The following is an 18,056-nucleotide window of genomic DNA, read 5'->3' as shown; positions in this document are numbered from 1 at the left end:
TCCGCGCTTGTTATCAAGACTCACATACAGAAAGCTGAGCCAGAACATGGCTCCAAGGTTTCTGCGTTGGGGCTGGTGTCTGGGAGATCCCTCCCAGCTCCTCAAAGCGCTCCTGTCTTTCAGCCGAGGCGGCTGGTGCGCCGGGGGCTGCTCTTGGCAGGGCTGGCTCCGCCGGCCGCGTGGTGCTAGCAGTTTGGAAAACAAACCGTCACAACTGTGATGAAACTCGTGCTCTTGCTGTTGTTCTTAGTACTGTGAAGGTTGTACGTGTTGGATAATAACCGCTACACAGTTTATTCCTAGATGTACAGTGACTGATCACAGCTGGCAGAAGATAAAACTGAAAGAAAGGAAATTTTAAGTGTAAATGGAGAGAAAAAAGCAGAAGCTTTGAAGTAGTAATCCAGCATGGGGGTTTACTTAAAGAATCCTTTTTTTTCTCCCGAGGTGAAAGTAGAGGGGTAGATGTATATGTTACAGCACTTTTCAAGTACATTTTTCAAAGCCTGGTACTCCTAAGTGAGATTCTGCTGCTGATAATGAATCATCTGAGAGGATGGAAACGATTCTTCAGTTCTTTGTAGATCTTTAGATAAGTCAGTTGAAGAATAGCCCTCTTTGCCACAGCTAGCTGGAGCAGAGTCAATTACAGAAAGGAGTTTTATTAATAGTTAAATTAAACAGTAGCTTCAGTAACGTTAGCCATGGCAGTAGCCTTAATTGAAGATTATGCCAATGGGTGATTTGCTGTACGTTTTCTTCATCATTTCAATCAGTAGCACACCCTTACTGCTGAAACCATTTACTTTAACCTCAATTTTATTAGCTTGCAGAAATGCTGAAGAATTAGTACACTGTTTTTACGTGCCTCACACAGTCATATTCTGGGGCTTTTACTGCTATCACAATTCAAGTAAGAAATTATTAAAACTGGGGAATAGTGAATAATACTATAAAGACTTCCCTGACAATGAGCTTAGAGATGGTGTTGGCTGTATCTGCTTCAAGTTTATGCCTGACTGCTCAGGATCTTCAGGCAGTAGTGCTTTCTGCATTAGGACTGTGCTTTACTCTTTAAACCTTTAACGCTGAAGCAGAGTGACTTTGGTGTGGCAGATGGCACAGCAGAGATTTCTGATACATCACTGTTTTTTGGCTGTTGTCCTCGTGGCAGCTGTGTCTGGTTAGGGAGCTCAAAAATGCCTGACAATAATTACCTTTAATTTCTGCAGGCAGCATCGTGGTGGTTTTGGGACTGTGTTTATTCTTTTCTGTTTGTTCCTCGGTACCCGTTCTGCCTCTGCTATGTTGTCGCACAACTGCTCAGTGGAGGTTTGTTTGTTTTCTTGTACAGTGCCCAGGATCATTTTGAATTTTGTCATTTCTCTGAACGTTTTACCAAAGGTCTGAATCCACTGTCCATTCCTTGTTTATTTCCTCATGAATAGCTTCTCTACTCTTGTATACTCTAACTAAGTAAAGTTTTATGACTTAGAGTATCACAAACCTGTATAAATACTGATGCCTGTGAAAATATTTACTGGCGTATTGCTTCTTGTGTATGTGTGGGGTACAGACAAATGATAAAACACGATGAAAAAAAGCTTTATGTTCAGACTGTGTTTTTGTAACCATTAAAAGAAATGTGAATTCTTTGCAAGTAGATGAGAAGTATGAAGTGAAAATAGAGTAGACTCTGAATGGGTACAAGTTCTGAAAATGCTTTAGTGATGACTGTATCTCAAAACTTGGAATTGTTTGGGATAAGGAGGAAGAGTGCAGATGTGCAGGTAGGCATGCGAATCACACAGGTTCCTGAAGTCTTGAAAGCAATAAATTCCTCAGCAATATTGTGATGATGCTTGGTTTGAACTTCCTGAAAATAATGTGTAATTCAGTCAAAGAGCAATCATACCTCCTTCCTTTCCCTAGGAAAAAAATGATAAAGTTCATAGACCGTTTCTTCTAGTCCAGAAAGCATGTCAACAGTTCTGTTATTTAAGGTGTGTTCTTCAATGGATTAAATGCGAATGACATCAGCCCGAGAATTTGTAAAAACAGGAGTTTAAACATGAGGACTTTATATCTTGATAAAAGATCTCTAGTGTTTGCAAAAGAACTTCCTTGGATGTTAACGTGCAATCATGGTGTTCTTTATGAAGTGGGGATGGCATTGAATGACCTAAAAGACAAAATTGTTGATGATGATTTCTGGAATTATTTTTTTCCTTTATCAATGACAAAACAGTAAAAAGAGTGCCTAATTAGTGTAGGTGGTGGTCGCTAGATCTGGCATCAGTACTTTGGGAATATGGGAGTTTGTTTTCATGATAGTTGAGAGGCTCTTAGGCGAAAGAAGGAAGGTGGAGGGCAGATGCCCTGGAGAGAAGAGGGCTTGTGGAACTCCCATCTCGTAACCTGTCAACTCCAGCTTCCTGATGCCAATCAGGGTTCTTTTTGCTGTAGTTACCTGAATTGCTGTATCCATATGCGATAATACATGTCTCTTCTCCATGCAGTTGGAGTCCATTGATTGCTTGCATACTTAAGTCATATTAAAATAATGAGAACTTTTGTGAAGCCTATTATAGGAGCGGCAGAGCTAATCTAAATGTCAGATTCATAGCAGCTTTTAAAAAGAAGTATTTTAATTTATGGATGTGTGGCAGTATAGGATGTGAAAATTATTAGTTCACTTTAATCAGTATCTAATCTCTCAGTAAGCAGTGCTTTGCAGAAACAGCAGATTATTTAATTCTGTTTTGATGTCTGATTTCTTTGTGGGTTGATAAGATAGGCACCACCAACAAAAAATCATGGGATTTTTGGTAAAAATGCAATTTGGGGCACTTGTGGAACTATTGTGCAAGGTAGCTGATTGTAGGCGTTTCGCTTGCTTTTTAGGAAATGACAAAAGCAAATCCTACTGTACTGGGAGGAATATAGCAAACCCATCTAATCCATCACTGAATGGATAAACAATTACACCTGTAGAGATCTTTCTGGTTTCATGGCCTTATCCTGTGTATATTCCTGCAAGGCAGATGAACTTCAGATATTTTCAATGACGTCTTGCCCACAGTTAAAGTAATTTGATACTGTTTTGAAGATAATCTGATCTCTTACTTACTAACCAAGTAAAAAATGATAAAACTTAAAAAGTTCACTTTTATGAAAAAAAGATATTTGGAATCTAAATAATAATTTAAAAGTTATAGTAATGATAACCTGTAGTGTGACACTACTCTGCTTCTTCTCTTTTACTATTGGAAATTAATTGATTTTTAAGTCACTTGAAAATCTAACCCCCCCTTAACACGCTTAATGGTCTGTTGAAGGTGGGATCAAGTTAGTAATTACCAACGTTGTACTTTCCTGACATTTCCATTGTAATATTTTCCAGCAGCAGTAATGGTAATCCAAACCCACACACTTCAGAAAAAGACAATATTTGAATACATAAAAGAATAGTATAGCATCAACTGTTCCCTGTTAATTGGCTTCGAATGTTGAAATTAAAGAATACTCTATCTTACTAGTGTACCTGGAAACTTTGTAGCAGCCAAATAAGTCAAGCAGAAAGTGATCACAGTGACAAAATGATCAAAGTGACATGAAATGATACTTAAAAGCCTAATCAAAAGGGATACCATTAAATACAATAAATATTTTTTTTCTGCCGTACATGTTAAAAAAAGTAAAAAAACTGAAAAAACTTGACCTTAAAATAGTGTTCAGAATAGCATTTCGTAGCTGGAGTAAGAACATGTATTGAATTTGTGATTTATTCTCACTGAAAGGAATTGTTTTGTTCTTCGTGTTTCCCAGCGCTGCATTGTTCAGTATGATATTGCATTGTATTTGTTTATATTTTTCCAGGTCTGACAGCAGCTGCTATGGCAGAGGCCATGAAGTTACAGAAAATGAAACTTATGGCAATGAATAGCCTTCATGGAAGTGGAAGTCAGAATGGAACAGAGTCAGAAAACGAGGAGCTCAATTCGAATGCAGGTAAGTAATACCGTGCGCGTGAACTGTAGGCGAGCTCCTAATGCCTACTTTTGTCCATAGGAAACCAAGCCAAAAATCTATTGCGAATTCTTGTGCTCTTCTGTCTCATAAGCTTTGCTCTACCTGTATCACACCAAGATTGCTGCACCCTTTCCTCAAGTATTATTCCAGTTTTCCTTCTTCAGAGCCACCTTCATTAATTTTTCTAAAAAGTGCTGGTGAAGAACTGTTTTCTTTACATTCAAAAACAGACGTTTTAAACAGTTCCTCTAAATATATTTGTGGTAACAAAAGACTCGTCTGTTGGCAATAATACAGTAAGCCTGGAGTTTTCCTGTAAATGATGGAAAGTTGCCAAAACATCAGGTTGTTGGAACTCATAATTGGTTCCACAGTTCACTGGAGAAAGTTCAAGTAGGGAATGCTAAATCACCAACTTTCTGGCTTTTCTGCATTTTGCTTTTTCCGTGAACGGATGTTTGCAAAGCACAGCTCTGAAGGTGAGTCATGATAAAGGTTTGTTGTGGCCTACCTGGCTGGAATGACCTTGGGTAGAAGGCACTGACACTGAACACTTGCTCAGTCCACACCACTATAACCATCAGTCTAAGCTTGAACTGAGCTCCCCAAATCCCAGCTCCACAACAACAGGATTCAAAGTCTTGAGTTAGAAATGGACTCTTTCAACAGGATATCTTCTTTGTTTAATATTTAATATTCTTTTCAGGTGAATAGAAGAGACTTTTACTAAGATGGCATAGAGAACCCAGAATAAGATAGATTCGTTTTGTCTCTTTGGTAGGTTCACGTGGACCTATTCTTTTTGACACAAACAATCCTGCAATACACTTCTACCATTTTGGAAACTTACACATCCTTTGTTTTGATTATCAATTCAAGGACAGAGACATTGTGTGATCCCACATTACATTCACATGTCTCTGAAGTCACACATGCATCTCTAAAGACGAAGTTGCTCTAACAGTTTTTTGCTTGGATGATGTAGAGTGTATATGCGTTGTACCATCAAAATGGTAATTTATTAGATCAATAAAGCAGCAGCTGGGAGGTCTTAGACTCATTTTCCAAAGGAATAACTTTGAATTCATGACAAATTATGCACAAAGCAGTCTTTCCAAAAGCAGTGTTGCCTTTTGCTAATTTTGTGTACTCATTTGTGTTGAAGAACTCTGGCTTCTCTTTCATGCATCAAACCCTTCCCCAGCTTTCTATTATGTGGGATATGTATTTCTTATTCACCTCTCAGGCCCTAATGAATTAGTGCTTATTGAATTGAGGAAAAAAGCACTGAAAAAGCGTATTTATTTTGTGTAACTCTCATAGTCTGTATATGGTTTAGAATGAATTATGAAGTTTCACTGAATGCTAAGAAATGCGACTGAAGATAGTATTCCTACCAAAAAAAGCAAGGAAACTTCAAACAGAAAAGATGTAGGATTAGTACAGAAGCTTGCTAATTTAAGTGCTAATTGTTTGGTGTGTTACCTGATATGGCAAAATTTATATAGTTTGTTTGGGGAGAATGTACTGTATGTTAATATTATTATTTTCAGTACCTGGTTGGCGAGTTTCATGAGGTACTGTTGTACCATCCTTTCAACAATTCATCAGGAGTATGCATATTAAATAAAAGTTCTCTGTAGTTTAGCAATTCAGTGAGTTCTACAGCTCACTCAATACCAATTTAAACATTTGGAAAAATCCCACTGACTTTAGCTGAAGTTACAAGAGGCCCAAGGATAAGGATGTGGTGTCAGTTACATTAAAGGTCTTTTCTTAATTCTTTCCCCTTTCACTGCCTAATTCAGTACAATTGCCAAGAGCAAATTTGCTGGATTGAGTGCCAGTGTTGCTTGTGGACAGGGAAATTCCTTAACAAAAATAACTACTGATCATATTAGAAATCACCATTTTCCCTCTTTTTAGTATCTACAATGCCAGCATTAAGATAATTTTTGTAATGCATGGCTTCTCCTTTTACTGGAGGATCATCTTTTAAAAATTTGCATTAAGCAGGTACAGCAGCATGGTGTCAAAAATGAAAACCAGAATGCGAGGAATGTAAGGCTTAACCATACATTTCACTGTACAAAACAACTGAGGAATTATCAAGTAATCATTGTAGAAAACTCATGGGAGGTAGGGCATGAAGAGAGGGGGAATTTTGTTTAGAAATGGGATAGACGTGTTGTAACTTTGATTCACCATGCAGAGAACACTGTGATAGTGCTGTGTGCTTGAAACCTTTACCAAATGTTTGTCTTGCTCTAGACTCTTACAGTTTAAATGACTATTAAACCCAAAATGGGGATGTGAAATGAGAAAGAAAATTGAATTTTAAATTTTTTTTTTTTTACTTAGAGGAGGTAGAAAAAAACAGAGCAAAGGAGTCAGAAGTCTCATAAGTGAGAAAAAGATTTTATTTTAGGAGAGAGACCTACAGTTTCTTTGATTTGAGGTTGTGTTTAATAGCTTCTGTAATGACTGCAACATGACTCTGCATCTAGATTTCAGCATGAATAACAACCTGTTCGTGTTTCATTTAGCTCCAAATGAGAAATTCTGTCTTTTATTGTTTTAGGAAATTAGTCTGTGTACTATTGCTCCTGGAACTTTATAATTAATCACTAAAGGTTATGGCTGTGGAGAGTTTGTGGGAAATAGATGTCTGAATGATTATAATTGTAGCTGTCAAATCAGAAATATAGTCATACGGAGCAAAGGATCTTTTGCTTCCTTTGATATTTGTTTTCTTTTTACTGAAACAAAGACTTGAAGGGTTGCAGTTTTACCTAAAAAAAACCCCAGCTATAGGGATGGTTGGGTTTTTACCTCGGTGTTAGATATTGATTCCTCTGGCAAGCATAAGTTACAACACCACTAAATACTTCACATTACCTTGTGCGCCTTCCTCCTCATTCCATAGTCTGACAGATGAGTGAAGGAGTCTCTTCTGCCTGTTGTTTGTTTTGAATTGAAAATGTACTTGATCAGTATTAAATCCTGAGACTTTATTGCCAGAGATTTTGGCATTATATACAGGCCATTAGGATAGTAAAAGTGGTGAGTGAATCTTGTCATGTTCATTGAAATCTCCATCTGTATCTGTTGAAGTTGGTATGAAATAATTTTGGATTTGCTTCTTTAGCGATGCTTAGAATGTCACTTTTGTCATTTTTTCTCTCTGTGATGCACCTATGATGATGGAAATTTTTGGAGAATTTCTCTCTCTCTGAAGTCAGGATTCATGCTATAAATTTAAAATCTGAAATCTAATTATTCAGATCTTATACTGTCCTCTAGGAAATGGCAAGTGTGGAATTGAATCTTACAGGTGTGCCTAAGAAAGTGAGGAGTAAGTGCAACACTTCTGCTTCCAGTCCAGTTAGTGTGCTTTTGCCATCAGATCCTACTACCACTTTTTTGTGATACTACAGTAACCTCGGTAATGGTGAAGATTAGTCCTGGACTATTCTAAATAACTTACTGAAAAAAAGTGCTGCAAGAGGCAATACTGAAACTGTGAAGAAAAAAATGTACCAAAACCCCAAAACTGCATGTATTTTTTAATTGAAGCATTGCATTTGTTCATGATACTGTGAAGAATTTTGTTATACGTTTCAACATTAATGTCCTCCTTCCTCTCTCTCTGCAGAAGAGAAAGATTTTTTTTGCACCTTCCCACTCATCATACGAAGTGTTGAGACATACTTCCCAGGCAATTGAAAATCTCATATTTAATCTGGCACTATAGGTTCTCTGGCCCCACGGTCCAGCCGCTCTGTGCTAGCTGTTCCTGATGCCTTTGTGTCTGTCTCCATCTTCTTGTAGGATCTGGGAAAGAATATTGAATTTAATGAAACAGGTAGCTGGGGACATAGGTGTCTGGGAGCAGGAGAAATTGCATCCCTCTGAAGTCTGAAGTTCCCAGTGACCATAAGTCTTTCATAGTCCTGTTCCTTTTTGACTACTCCATGGGGATCTCAGAAGGTGAGATGGTTTGTTGGTGGCCTCCTGTGCACACATCTGAGGATTGCCTTGAGTCCAGAAGGTGTCTGTAGCCAAAGCAAGTCATGCTGTAAAGCATGATGGATAATACATGCCAGGAGTGATGTGGCCTTTCCTATTCCACTTTGGAAAATGAGCAAGATTAAGAGTTTTTAGCTGGCATCTGAAGCCAGGTATGCTGGACGTGTGTGCAGATCTCTCAAAGTCCTGCCATGTAATCAATTTTATTGTTCTATAGAAATAAGATAAACTAAACAAACCCTCTCTGGTTGCACAAGCATTTATAATTATGCAATACTAATGTTAGATAAATGGAATTTTGGAAATCAGCATATAATTAGCCAGGGAAATTTGAAACTTATGTGAAATCAGAGGTTTGGGGTTTTTTTTTTCTAAGCATGGCAGCAGGTAAGTTGTACAAATATCTGATACAACTGGAATGTGAAGGACAGATTGGGGATGGTACCTGGACATCCTTGGAGTTGCATAAGCAAAGAAGGATCAATGCATAGCAATGCGTGACAGTACTCGGTGGTACAAAACCTCAGTGCAAAGAATAAAGCAGTTATTTCCTTCTGTTGGCTTTTGGAGTTAGCATGCATGATTTAATAAATGTGTTTTGCTCTCCCAGGAGAGATATCAAACAGTACTAAATGTTTCAGTGGTATTTCCTTAGGAAGTCAAAATGTTATTCTGTATGTAGAGTCTTGTTGCTTAATTTCCAGACAAGGAGCTAAGTTAGGCAGAAAAGAAAGGAAAAACACCCTAGCTTTTGGCATATGAGGATCAGAGAAAAAGCTCTTCATAGAAAAAAGAAGTGTTATCTTTTTATCCTTTTTTCCCTTCAGTACCTGCCACGCGGTTTTCTCATAAATGCAAACATCTTTCACAATCTGTTTAAAAAACCACAAATACATCACTCGGAGGAATATTTAAGGAACCATCAGGAGGGAAAAAACTCATTGGTTTAATGGAATGCTGTCAAGGAAAATCAGCATCACAAACGACACAGGGGCAGAATTGATACTTTTGCACTGACATGTTAAAAGAAAATCCCATGCATTATTTAGAAAACCCAGAAATCTGTCAGCTGTATGATTGCCGAGTTAGCAGAAGCAGGAGGATGCTGCGCAAGTTGAAAAGAAACGCGTAGGCACAGATCCATATTGTAACCTTTCATGTTCTCCACCCACCATGAATACCCAGCTATTACACGGTCAGCATTTTTTAGTTTTTCTCTTTTAAAATTTTCAAGTGCTCAAAAAGTCAAAAGAGGTAGGTCTTTTATTCTAAAGAGCAGGATGCCGAGGCTGTTATTTTATTGTAAGAGTAAAAATGACGAGACCAGAGAGCAGATTTTTTTATTCCTTGAGTGCTGTGCAGAGTTCATGAAGTAATTTTTCCTGTTGGTAAAGCATTTTTGTGTTACATGAGCAGAGAGTTGTTGTTTCAGAGATGATAGTTTTATTTAAAGAACACAAAACTTTCATGCCTTTTAAAAAATGTAACCAGTCAAAAGTACTATTAATATCTGGAATCAGTTGAAAAGCTAGTGAAGCATACATTTAATTTTCTTTAATTGTCCTTTTGCCTGGAGGAAGAGATAGCTTCAGTAGCTTTCAGGATGCACTTCCATACATAGGTTTGGAAGTGTGGCTTCTTGGAAGTGATGTCTAAGACATTGGGGGTTTTTTTTACTCAGTGGAAATGGAGTGAAGACACCAAAACATTCATATAAAACTGAGGCTTTAAACAGGTTTGCCCATTGCTGCTTGTCAGAAGATGTCCGTGGTTACCGAATGATACAGAGCAATCAATTCCCTGCAGATAATGTAGCGGGGTATTCCTGGAGCCAGTGACTGGTAATTTTGGAGGAAAAGTTTGAGATGCTGTTTTCTTTTTTAAGATGCAGCTCCTCAGACATCAGTTGGGAAGTGATAAGCTGTTTGTTTGGTTTGGTTGTACCTTGTTTGTATTCTGCTGTATCGATACCAAGAATTTTGAGATACTTCAGTGAGCCCCAGATTCAGTGGAGTGCAAAAGTGAATTTGTTTCTTATCTGCAAACTATTTTAAGGTCTCATTTTAGACAGATTCGTAAGCAGTTACCTACTGAATGCATAAGAGTACTTTGTCTTTTTAAAAAGTATTCTCATTCATTTAAATATGAATGTAAATACTTTATAGTAAATGCGTATGATTCACACATAAATGTCTATTCGTCAGCTACTATTTATGTATTTGGATTGACTGACACCCAGCTCTGGGAAGCATGAAGTAGCTCTGGCTGTAGCTTTAAAATTGATAAAGGAATATAACTTCAGACAACTCCTGAAAATGAAATTCTTTGTGCATTTCTCTAACTCTGAGGCGTATTTTTCTTTGAGAAGAATTTCTGTTTCCAATTTTTTGGTTTATCTCACACTTGATGAAATTAGTTAATGTTTATATAACATCATAAGCTAATGTAAACTGTTTTAAAGATGAAGCAAATTTAGATATTCTCTTATACAGAGTTATTTTTAGAAATGTTCTTATTACGCGTCCACGCTCTGGTTTATGTAAATGCTTTTAAATGGGTAATTCTCAAGGGAATATTTTAAATAGATTAATGACAATTAGATGCTGCCACGTGTTCATGAATGGAGAATATGTAAGTTTAGATTTCAACAGTTAAACATATCTCACAATCTGCTTCCTCAGTATATTTTGGCTTTTAGCTTATTTGTAATCAAAAACCACTGTTCCTTTTTTTTCAGAGCATTTTTTTTTTCACGGAGACAGTGTTCTTTACAATTATTTCTAACTTTCGCTGGAACAAATTTAGTAGAGAAAATCAAGACACATGTCTATTAAAAAACCCTCTTTCTAATGCCAATGAAATACCTCCTGATGCACACAGCATAATCATAAACAACCTCTGTAGATTCTTGCCATATCTTCTATCTGAACTAAGTGCAGCACAAAATAAACTAATGACAAAATGCAAATGGTATGGCTAAACTGCATAGAATTGAGAGCTTTCACATGCCTGTCACCTTTCAGCTCCTTTACAAATTTATAGTCTCAGAGTGCAGAGGTCTAAATCTTCAAAGCTTGAAAAACAGAGGTGCAGCATGAACTAATCTTCATTTTTTCCCCTATCTTCTTACAGCAGCACTAATGGAAATGTATTTTGTTTAATGACTCTGAAATCCTGTTTGTAATTAGATGTGGGAATTGGTCTTACTTTGTAACAGATGATACTGGAATAATAATATGAGAGATGCTACGCTGAGACCACTATCCTCCTAAATCTATATCATTTTTCATTTTATTGACAGGAAATGTGTTCCTGGAACAAAGAGATTGATTTTAAAGAGTGGGAAAATAATGTCTAGTAAAAACTCAAATGAAAACATTTTGCCATTACTTTAAGTATATCAGAAGAGTGCATTATCCTTTTAACTTTATTTTTAATTTTAGTAAACAGTCTTCTTGTAATTGTTGCTTTGTCACTGATATGATCTTTGAATTAATGCACCAAAAGGTAGGGAACTTTAATTAATGACAGGGTGCATACAATTAAAATGCATATCATATTTCAGAAGGATTATTCAAAATAATTAATTTTTTCTGTTGAAACACTTTTACAGTCCTAAGTGAAGTAATTAGGAGCGGGCACAGAACTGGTGTTTGCAGGCTGAGCTCCCGCAGTCCGTTCAGAGCATTAGACTTCTGCACTAGGTCTTGATGTCATAAATCATTTTGGCCACTGTAGAGCCAAGACTACCTTTTTACCTCGGTTATAATTTTCACATTTGTTAATAGCAGCAGATATTTGTGGTCAGTATCAACCCGCTGAAGGAAAGGAGGCTGCTCAGAAGTGTCCCTCAGAAAGAGGAGGTCTCCTATCTCTCTCCGAGGCACAGGAATCACCACAGTGCTGTAGGAAGTGCTGCTTACCAGAAATGTGCCAGATTTAGACCAATCCAGCCTCGAGGCGTTGCACTTTAAAAGGAAATATCATTCCAGTTTAGGAGGAGGCTTCTGTGATTGGTGAAGGGTGTGGTGTGAAGAGCCCTGTCCTGCCCCTGAGGAAGCAGAGCTGCTCTCCCTGCAGCTGAAAAGGTATCTCCAGGCACCTCTGCCATTCTGGTCTTGATGCTAAAGGCAAGGGAAGGAAAAAAAGTGTGGCCAACCTCTCTGAAATGCATTTTATTATTTTATGTTGGGTAAAACAAAAGTGGTCCTGGGAGCAGGAACCATCAACTGGTGATCAGACGAACTCTTGACTATAAGAGATGCCAAAAATGCTGAGAAGTATGTGTCTTTCCACTCAGTGATTTACACATTTTCCACACGGCTACCAAACAACTGTAAAGTACAGACATTAAATACATCTTTTTCTTTTTTTTGAGGTCCATGTGTGTACTCTATTCCAACCACATCTTGTCTGACTATTTTGCACAAAACAAACATATTAGTTTAAACAGCGTTGTGTATTAGCATGCTTGACCAATGGGTTTTAATTTCCCGTTCCAGTACGTGAGGATATAAGGAAGCCAGTGTGTAAAGAATTCCAGTATAGTAGGACAAACAAGTATTTGTGATGGTTGCCATTGTTAACTCTAGTGAGTCAACTTCAGTTTCGCCTTAATGATATTTTAACAATAAAATGTACTTTAACATTTTAATTACATTTTGAAGTGTAGAACATTCTTGTTCTTGTTTAGCCACATATAAGTTAGGATAAAAACTGGCAGATTACCTTTGATGTGGGCCACATGCTGAGAGTCCCTCAAAGGATGTCACTGATCGTGATACAGCTGCCAGCAGCAGGAGTCTCATGGATTACAGTTTTAATCAGGTTTTTTTTTTAAAAGTCCTCTAATGTACAGGTAATTTTGAGGTAAGAAATGTTTATGGTGATTGTTTAGAATATTTTCACAGTCAAAAAAGTAGCATTAATAAAAAAACCCCTATATTAATAATTAGGGGTTTCAGTTAAGGATTCAGTACTATATTTTTGCAGAGTGCCCTGAACTGACATTTTTGCAGCTGAGATTTGGTAGCAGTTTTACTTGTAACAGTTGGTGCTGTTTAAATGTCTAGCTGATTTGTGAATTTGATGAGACAGAAGTCACAGGTCTCAAGTAATTCTGCCTTAACTTTCACCCACAAAGTGGGAGGCATCCCTTAGTTCTACATGGGTAAACAGGGCACTCACAGATCAGAACTTTATTACTTTTTATAGAATACCTTTCCTATCTTGAATAGTTATCTTCAAGTTTTGTTTTTCTGTAATAAAGTTTTAATCCATAAGAAAATCAGGATTATGCATTTATTTCTGTGATTTTAGAAGCAAGCATCTGACAGTTTTGCATAATAGGTTATGCTTTCTGCTCCATATTCTGTTTAAAAAAAGCTGGAATCCAAAGCTGTGAGTGACATTTTGGTAGAATTTTAGCAAGTACAGTCATTACCAAATTAAAAATAGATACAGGTGGGTAGACTATGTTTTTAGCTCCTTTTTTAAAACAAAACCCAACCTCTAACTGTATACAAGAGCAGCAATTTATCAGCTCGTTCTAGTTACAATTACAAAGACCAGCAGGGTTGTCCCAGACCAAGAGTAAATGTACCTTTATCATGAGAGCTTGTTAGAAATCCTCATTTTCCATGGTGGTGACAATATTTCTTTTCTCAAATCAAATTCTTAGTCTTAATTTCCTACAATATTAATTTATATTAATAAGATCACTGAAGAGTGTTGAAACCTGGTCCATTCAGTCATGGGTAAGAAAATCTTGTTGGCTCCATATAATTGAAGTTACTCTAATAATTTGTCTATAAACTAAAGGGAACAGTCATGGATTTTTAGTACATGTTTCAAATGCCCTCTTGAAGTATTTGTTATTTTGGAAATGGAACCGATATTCTGTTATCTGGTGAGTAACTAATATGTATTTTTGGGTGGCCAGTTTGTGTACTGGTTTTCACAGCTGCATTGGGAGGCTCAGTGAGCACCCACCCACCTGATGGTTCCACAACAGCCGTGTCTTCTCAAACTGTGATCTGGTTTTGCAGGGGCTGTTGTGCCCTCTTTGTTGTGCCAGTGCTCCGTGTGGCAACGTAGAACAGGATAGGGAGTAAGAATTTCTTCCAGCTGTACATACAGCTCACTTGTATAAAGGTGCAAAGCTCCTTTTCCCGTGGCATTTCCTGGAAGCAGGACGCTGCTGACCTGTGCTCACCTGCAGTCTACTGCAGCCTCCTCTATAAAACCATTTGTGAGAATGGCTGGTCCAACCTTTCCGCTGTCCTGACCAGGTGTTCCCATTACATCTCTTTTTAATGTTCACGTTTTAAGTAAATTGTGACAAATATGAAGAGTTTGGGATAGGTTAGTAAATTCTGCTGCATATGCTTGTGGTGTAGGCTCTAACATGCTAACATGTGCCCTTGAGCATGAAGCATTTCACTCACTTGAGTTTGGCCATTTTATAGTTCATTCTATCTTTACAGGAGATACGTTCTGAGAGTAAATTGAAAGTTGAAACTGAAAGTGAACATTTCCTGTTTAGATCATGTGCATTTTTTAAGCTGCGCTGAGCCATATGCAATTAATGCTTTGTTGTGTATCTTCTGCATTTACAGTATATTTGACAATAAAACCTTTTTTGACATTTAATCAGTAGCAGAATTGTTCTGCTTTCATTATGTATTCATGAACTTTATCACCAAGACAAGTCATAAATGTTGAGCTTGCCTTTAAGATCAGACACGCATTCATATTTAAAACCTAGAAAACTGAGGATTTTACGTCTGTTTGACATTTGTACAATATAAAAAAGAGACCAGATTCTTCTTTTTGAGAAGATGCTCAGGCTGCTGTAATGATGGAGACTTGAAACTTTCTAGCATACCTGTATGGCAACTGTATATTCAGTTACAAATGTCGTGGGTCATAAGAAGTCTACATGTTCTCCTGTAGGACTTAAAAGATTAGTTATATTGTGACTTATTTTCTGATACTTCAGATGGAGATTGGAAAGACAGTAGGAAGAAAAGTCTTGAGAGTTCCCGTGGTTCCTATGGATCTGTTTTCTCATTGACTGTCTGTAAGAATTTGATGTAAGGGGGATTTTGGCATTTCATCCTTGACAAATATTCCCCCTCATTTGCAGCATCTCCTGTATTTTCCTTGATTTTGACAAAGCAGGCAAATCCAGCTTTATTCCCTTTCTCTGTAAAACTGTAGATCCAGGGAGGGGAGTCCTTTAGAAAACACTGGAATAGCTAACATGAGTAAGTTTTTTAATTTCTTTTTTTCAGAAATACCGAACATATCTGGGTATATACTGTACGTTAAGTAACAGCTCTGTGTTAGTGAGAGATTGAACTGTAATAGAAAAATATTATCTAACCAGAAGGGCATTTACATGAAACTTGTAGGTATCTTATGTTTAGGGAGATAATCTCTAATGAGCCTCTCTGAATTCAAACTTGGCAATTCTTTCTATAGAAGAAATATTTGCATTGGCCTGTTGCTAGCTACTGATACTCATTTTCTATCCAACTAACAACTTTTCTTTCTTTGAAACTGCCTTGAATAATTACAACCCAAACCCTGTCCCTGTACTATATCAGTGGAAAATGCAAGTTATGAGATAGCATGGAATCTTCAGTTTGGATTAAAAAAAAAAAAAAATGTTGTTTATATATTAGATGCAGTTATGGCACTGAGATAAATGGTCGGTGCAGTTACACAACATCTCACCTTCAAAATTTAATCATCTACAAATGCCATTTATTTTTCATAAGCTCCTTCCCTTTAAATGTGATTCATTAAATGTCTGGTTTTTTCCCGTGCTGTTTGTTCATCTATTTTGGATGTAGACTCCATGCATTTATTTCCCCTCTGTCTTAAGGTGTGGTTTGGTTGATATAAAGGTATTTTAAAGTAATGTTCACATTTCTTAAATAGTTTCAGATTTAGAAATTTGAAATTGTAGATCTACTCTGCTGTAACCTACTTCTTACAGAGTTGGCCTGAAGTTTTCATAGAAGCCGGTTGCTTTTTAAGAAAATTAGTGTTTTCAGTATGCTCTCCTGTACCAGACATAATTTAGAAAATTCCTCTGCAGACAGAGGTCCTCCAGCATGCAGCAGAAGCTTCTGGATCGGGTAGAAAGCCATACAATTCTGATCCCCAGCAGGGGAGGGATACTGATGGAGCAAGGTACCTTGCAGAAGGCGTGTTCCTCTACTCCCCTGTGCTTGGCTGTAGCTGTCGAACGGCTCTGAGTCATGGCAGTTTGGCAATAAGGCAGTTTCCCTTCATCATGTGGTTGAGCCTGTCGTTTGCACAGTCATCAGGATCCAGGGGTCTGTAGTGTTACATGGTGTTTTCTGATTCACCGTGTTCAGTCGGTAAAGAGGGAGCTTATGGGGATCAAGATGACTGAATTTTTCAAGGGTTGCATATAGCCAATAGGTTATCCGTAGTATCTATTAACATTTCCTGTGTTTGCAGTTGAATGTGGTGTGAATTTGCAGTTCGAAGTATATGTGTGGCAGCACAAGGTATGTGATGAGGGCATGGTCTAGATGGGCATCTGCCTCTCAGCTTCTCCATTTTTAGTTATCTTAATTGCACACATACTATAACTTCTAATGCAATTAGGGCTAGTAATATTCCACATTAGCCTGTCTGTTAAAATCCATGCAGGATACTATAAAAACGTTGTTAGTTTGGTAATATCAATTTAACAAGTTTTAGCTCATTAGCCTTGACGCCAGCAGTGCTGGAGAAAGGAACCTTTTGATATTGTTCTTCTCAGCAGATACCAGGGAGCTCTGAAAATGTGTTGAAATACGTGGTTATTATCTTCGATCATCAGTTGAAGCTCTGCGGTAGCTCTTCTCTGCAAATACCATACCAGGCCACAAATTACATCTTTTGAAATCAACTTTATATATTGGGGCAGTGTTTATTCAGGAAAACACTTTTTCCATTAGGAACTTTTATCTGTGTTTTAGATGGTCCTTTAACAGAATTGCTGGCTATTTCCTATGTTTCATTTTTCAGATAGATACCATTCCAACAGGACTTTCAGAACACTTACCTAAAGTGCAGCAGATGAGTATTTCTGATAACATTGTAGTAACCTGAGCAAGATAGTAATTGCAGAAATTCTTCTTTAGTTATTTCTTTTTGCATTCCACTTTCAAGAAACCACAGTTACCTTTGTAATAATGTTGTTGTTTTAGCTTTAGCAATCTTATATAACACTGCTGTAGGTACCAATGAAAACAAGAAATAATTTAAAAGCAGAGTAGAAATAAATAAAGAAAAAACTCTAGCAGTCAAAAAGCTGTTTATTGAACACTCACGTTTACACTCAAATTGGATGTGTCTGAGTTTTAGAGTTGAGAAGAGGTAGAAGAGAAATCATGTTTAGCCTCGTAATAAAGTGGTAATCACAGAGGCATTTTAAAAACAGTGAGAAGGGATTCCATAAAAGCACAGCGTATTTTTTTCAGGAGCAGCTTCACTTAATCCCTTGCAGTCATCATGAGTTGGTCACATATCATGACTTGGGGACAGGATTTGATGTAAAGGGAAGTAGCATCCACCTCTGAGGATGGACTGTATGAAATGGAGGAAAAAGAAGAGGGACTTAGATATGTGTTCTAGTGTGGAAGTGGGAAAACAAAGCAAGACAAACATGGGAAACAGAATATTTCATTTTCGTCTCTCTCTTTGTCCTGTTCATGCCAATGTAAAATTTGTCATGTGGTAAAGTAACTGAAGACAATATGGATGCAGGAAAAAGTGCAGTTTTATGAAGTTTTCGTCTAAGACCTAATTCAGATAGAATCACCTATATACGAAAGCAGAAAATTCACTTGGCAGGTAGTTGGCAAACATGTATAAGCCAAAGCTTCCTCCATACATATTGGTTTTCTTTATCAAAAGGATCTTAGAGTATATGATGTTTATGAAAAACTGTGTTAGTCTTATGTGAGGCA

The 18,056-nt window shown here is 37.3% G+C and overlaps 1 protein-coding gene across 6 annotated transcripts in view; it reads left to right on the top strand.

The window, feature by feature from the left end:
* The window catches only part of DACH2 (dachshund family transcription factor 2), a 248,204-nt gene that overhangs the window by 159,820 nt on the left and 70,328 nt on the right, over nt 1–18,056 (top strand). For all 6 annotated transcript variants that reach the window (XM_069867528.1, XM_069867526.1, XM_069867527.1 and 3 more), the window contains exon 3: nt 3,880–4,011. In XM_069867528.1, the coding sequence (XP_069723629.1) occupies nt 3,880–4,011 (132 nt within the window). The remainder of the gene's footprint in view (nt 1–3,879; nt 4,012–18,056) is intronic.

This window comes from Phaenicophaeus curvirostris, chromosome 13, assembly GCF_032191515.1.
Source record: "Phaenicophaeus curvirostris isolate KB17595 chromosome 13, BPBGC_Pcur_1.0, whole genome shotgun sequence".
Lineage (NCBI taxonomy): Eukaryota > Metazoa > Chordata > Aves > Cuculiformes > Cuculidae > Phaenicophaeus > Phaenicophaeus curvirostris.
Note: the sequence above shows the minus strand (reverse complement) of the source record. Positions and strands in the feature narration are given on the sequence as shown.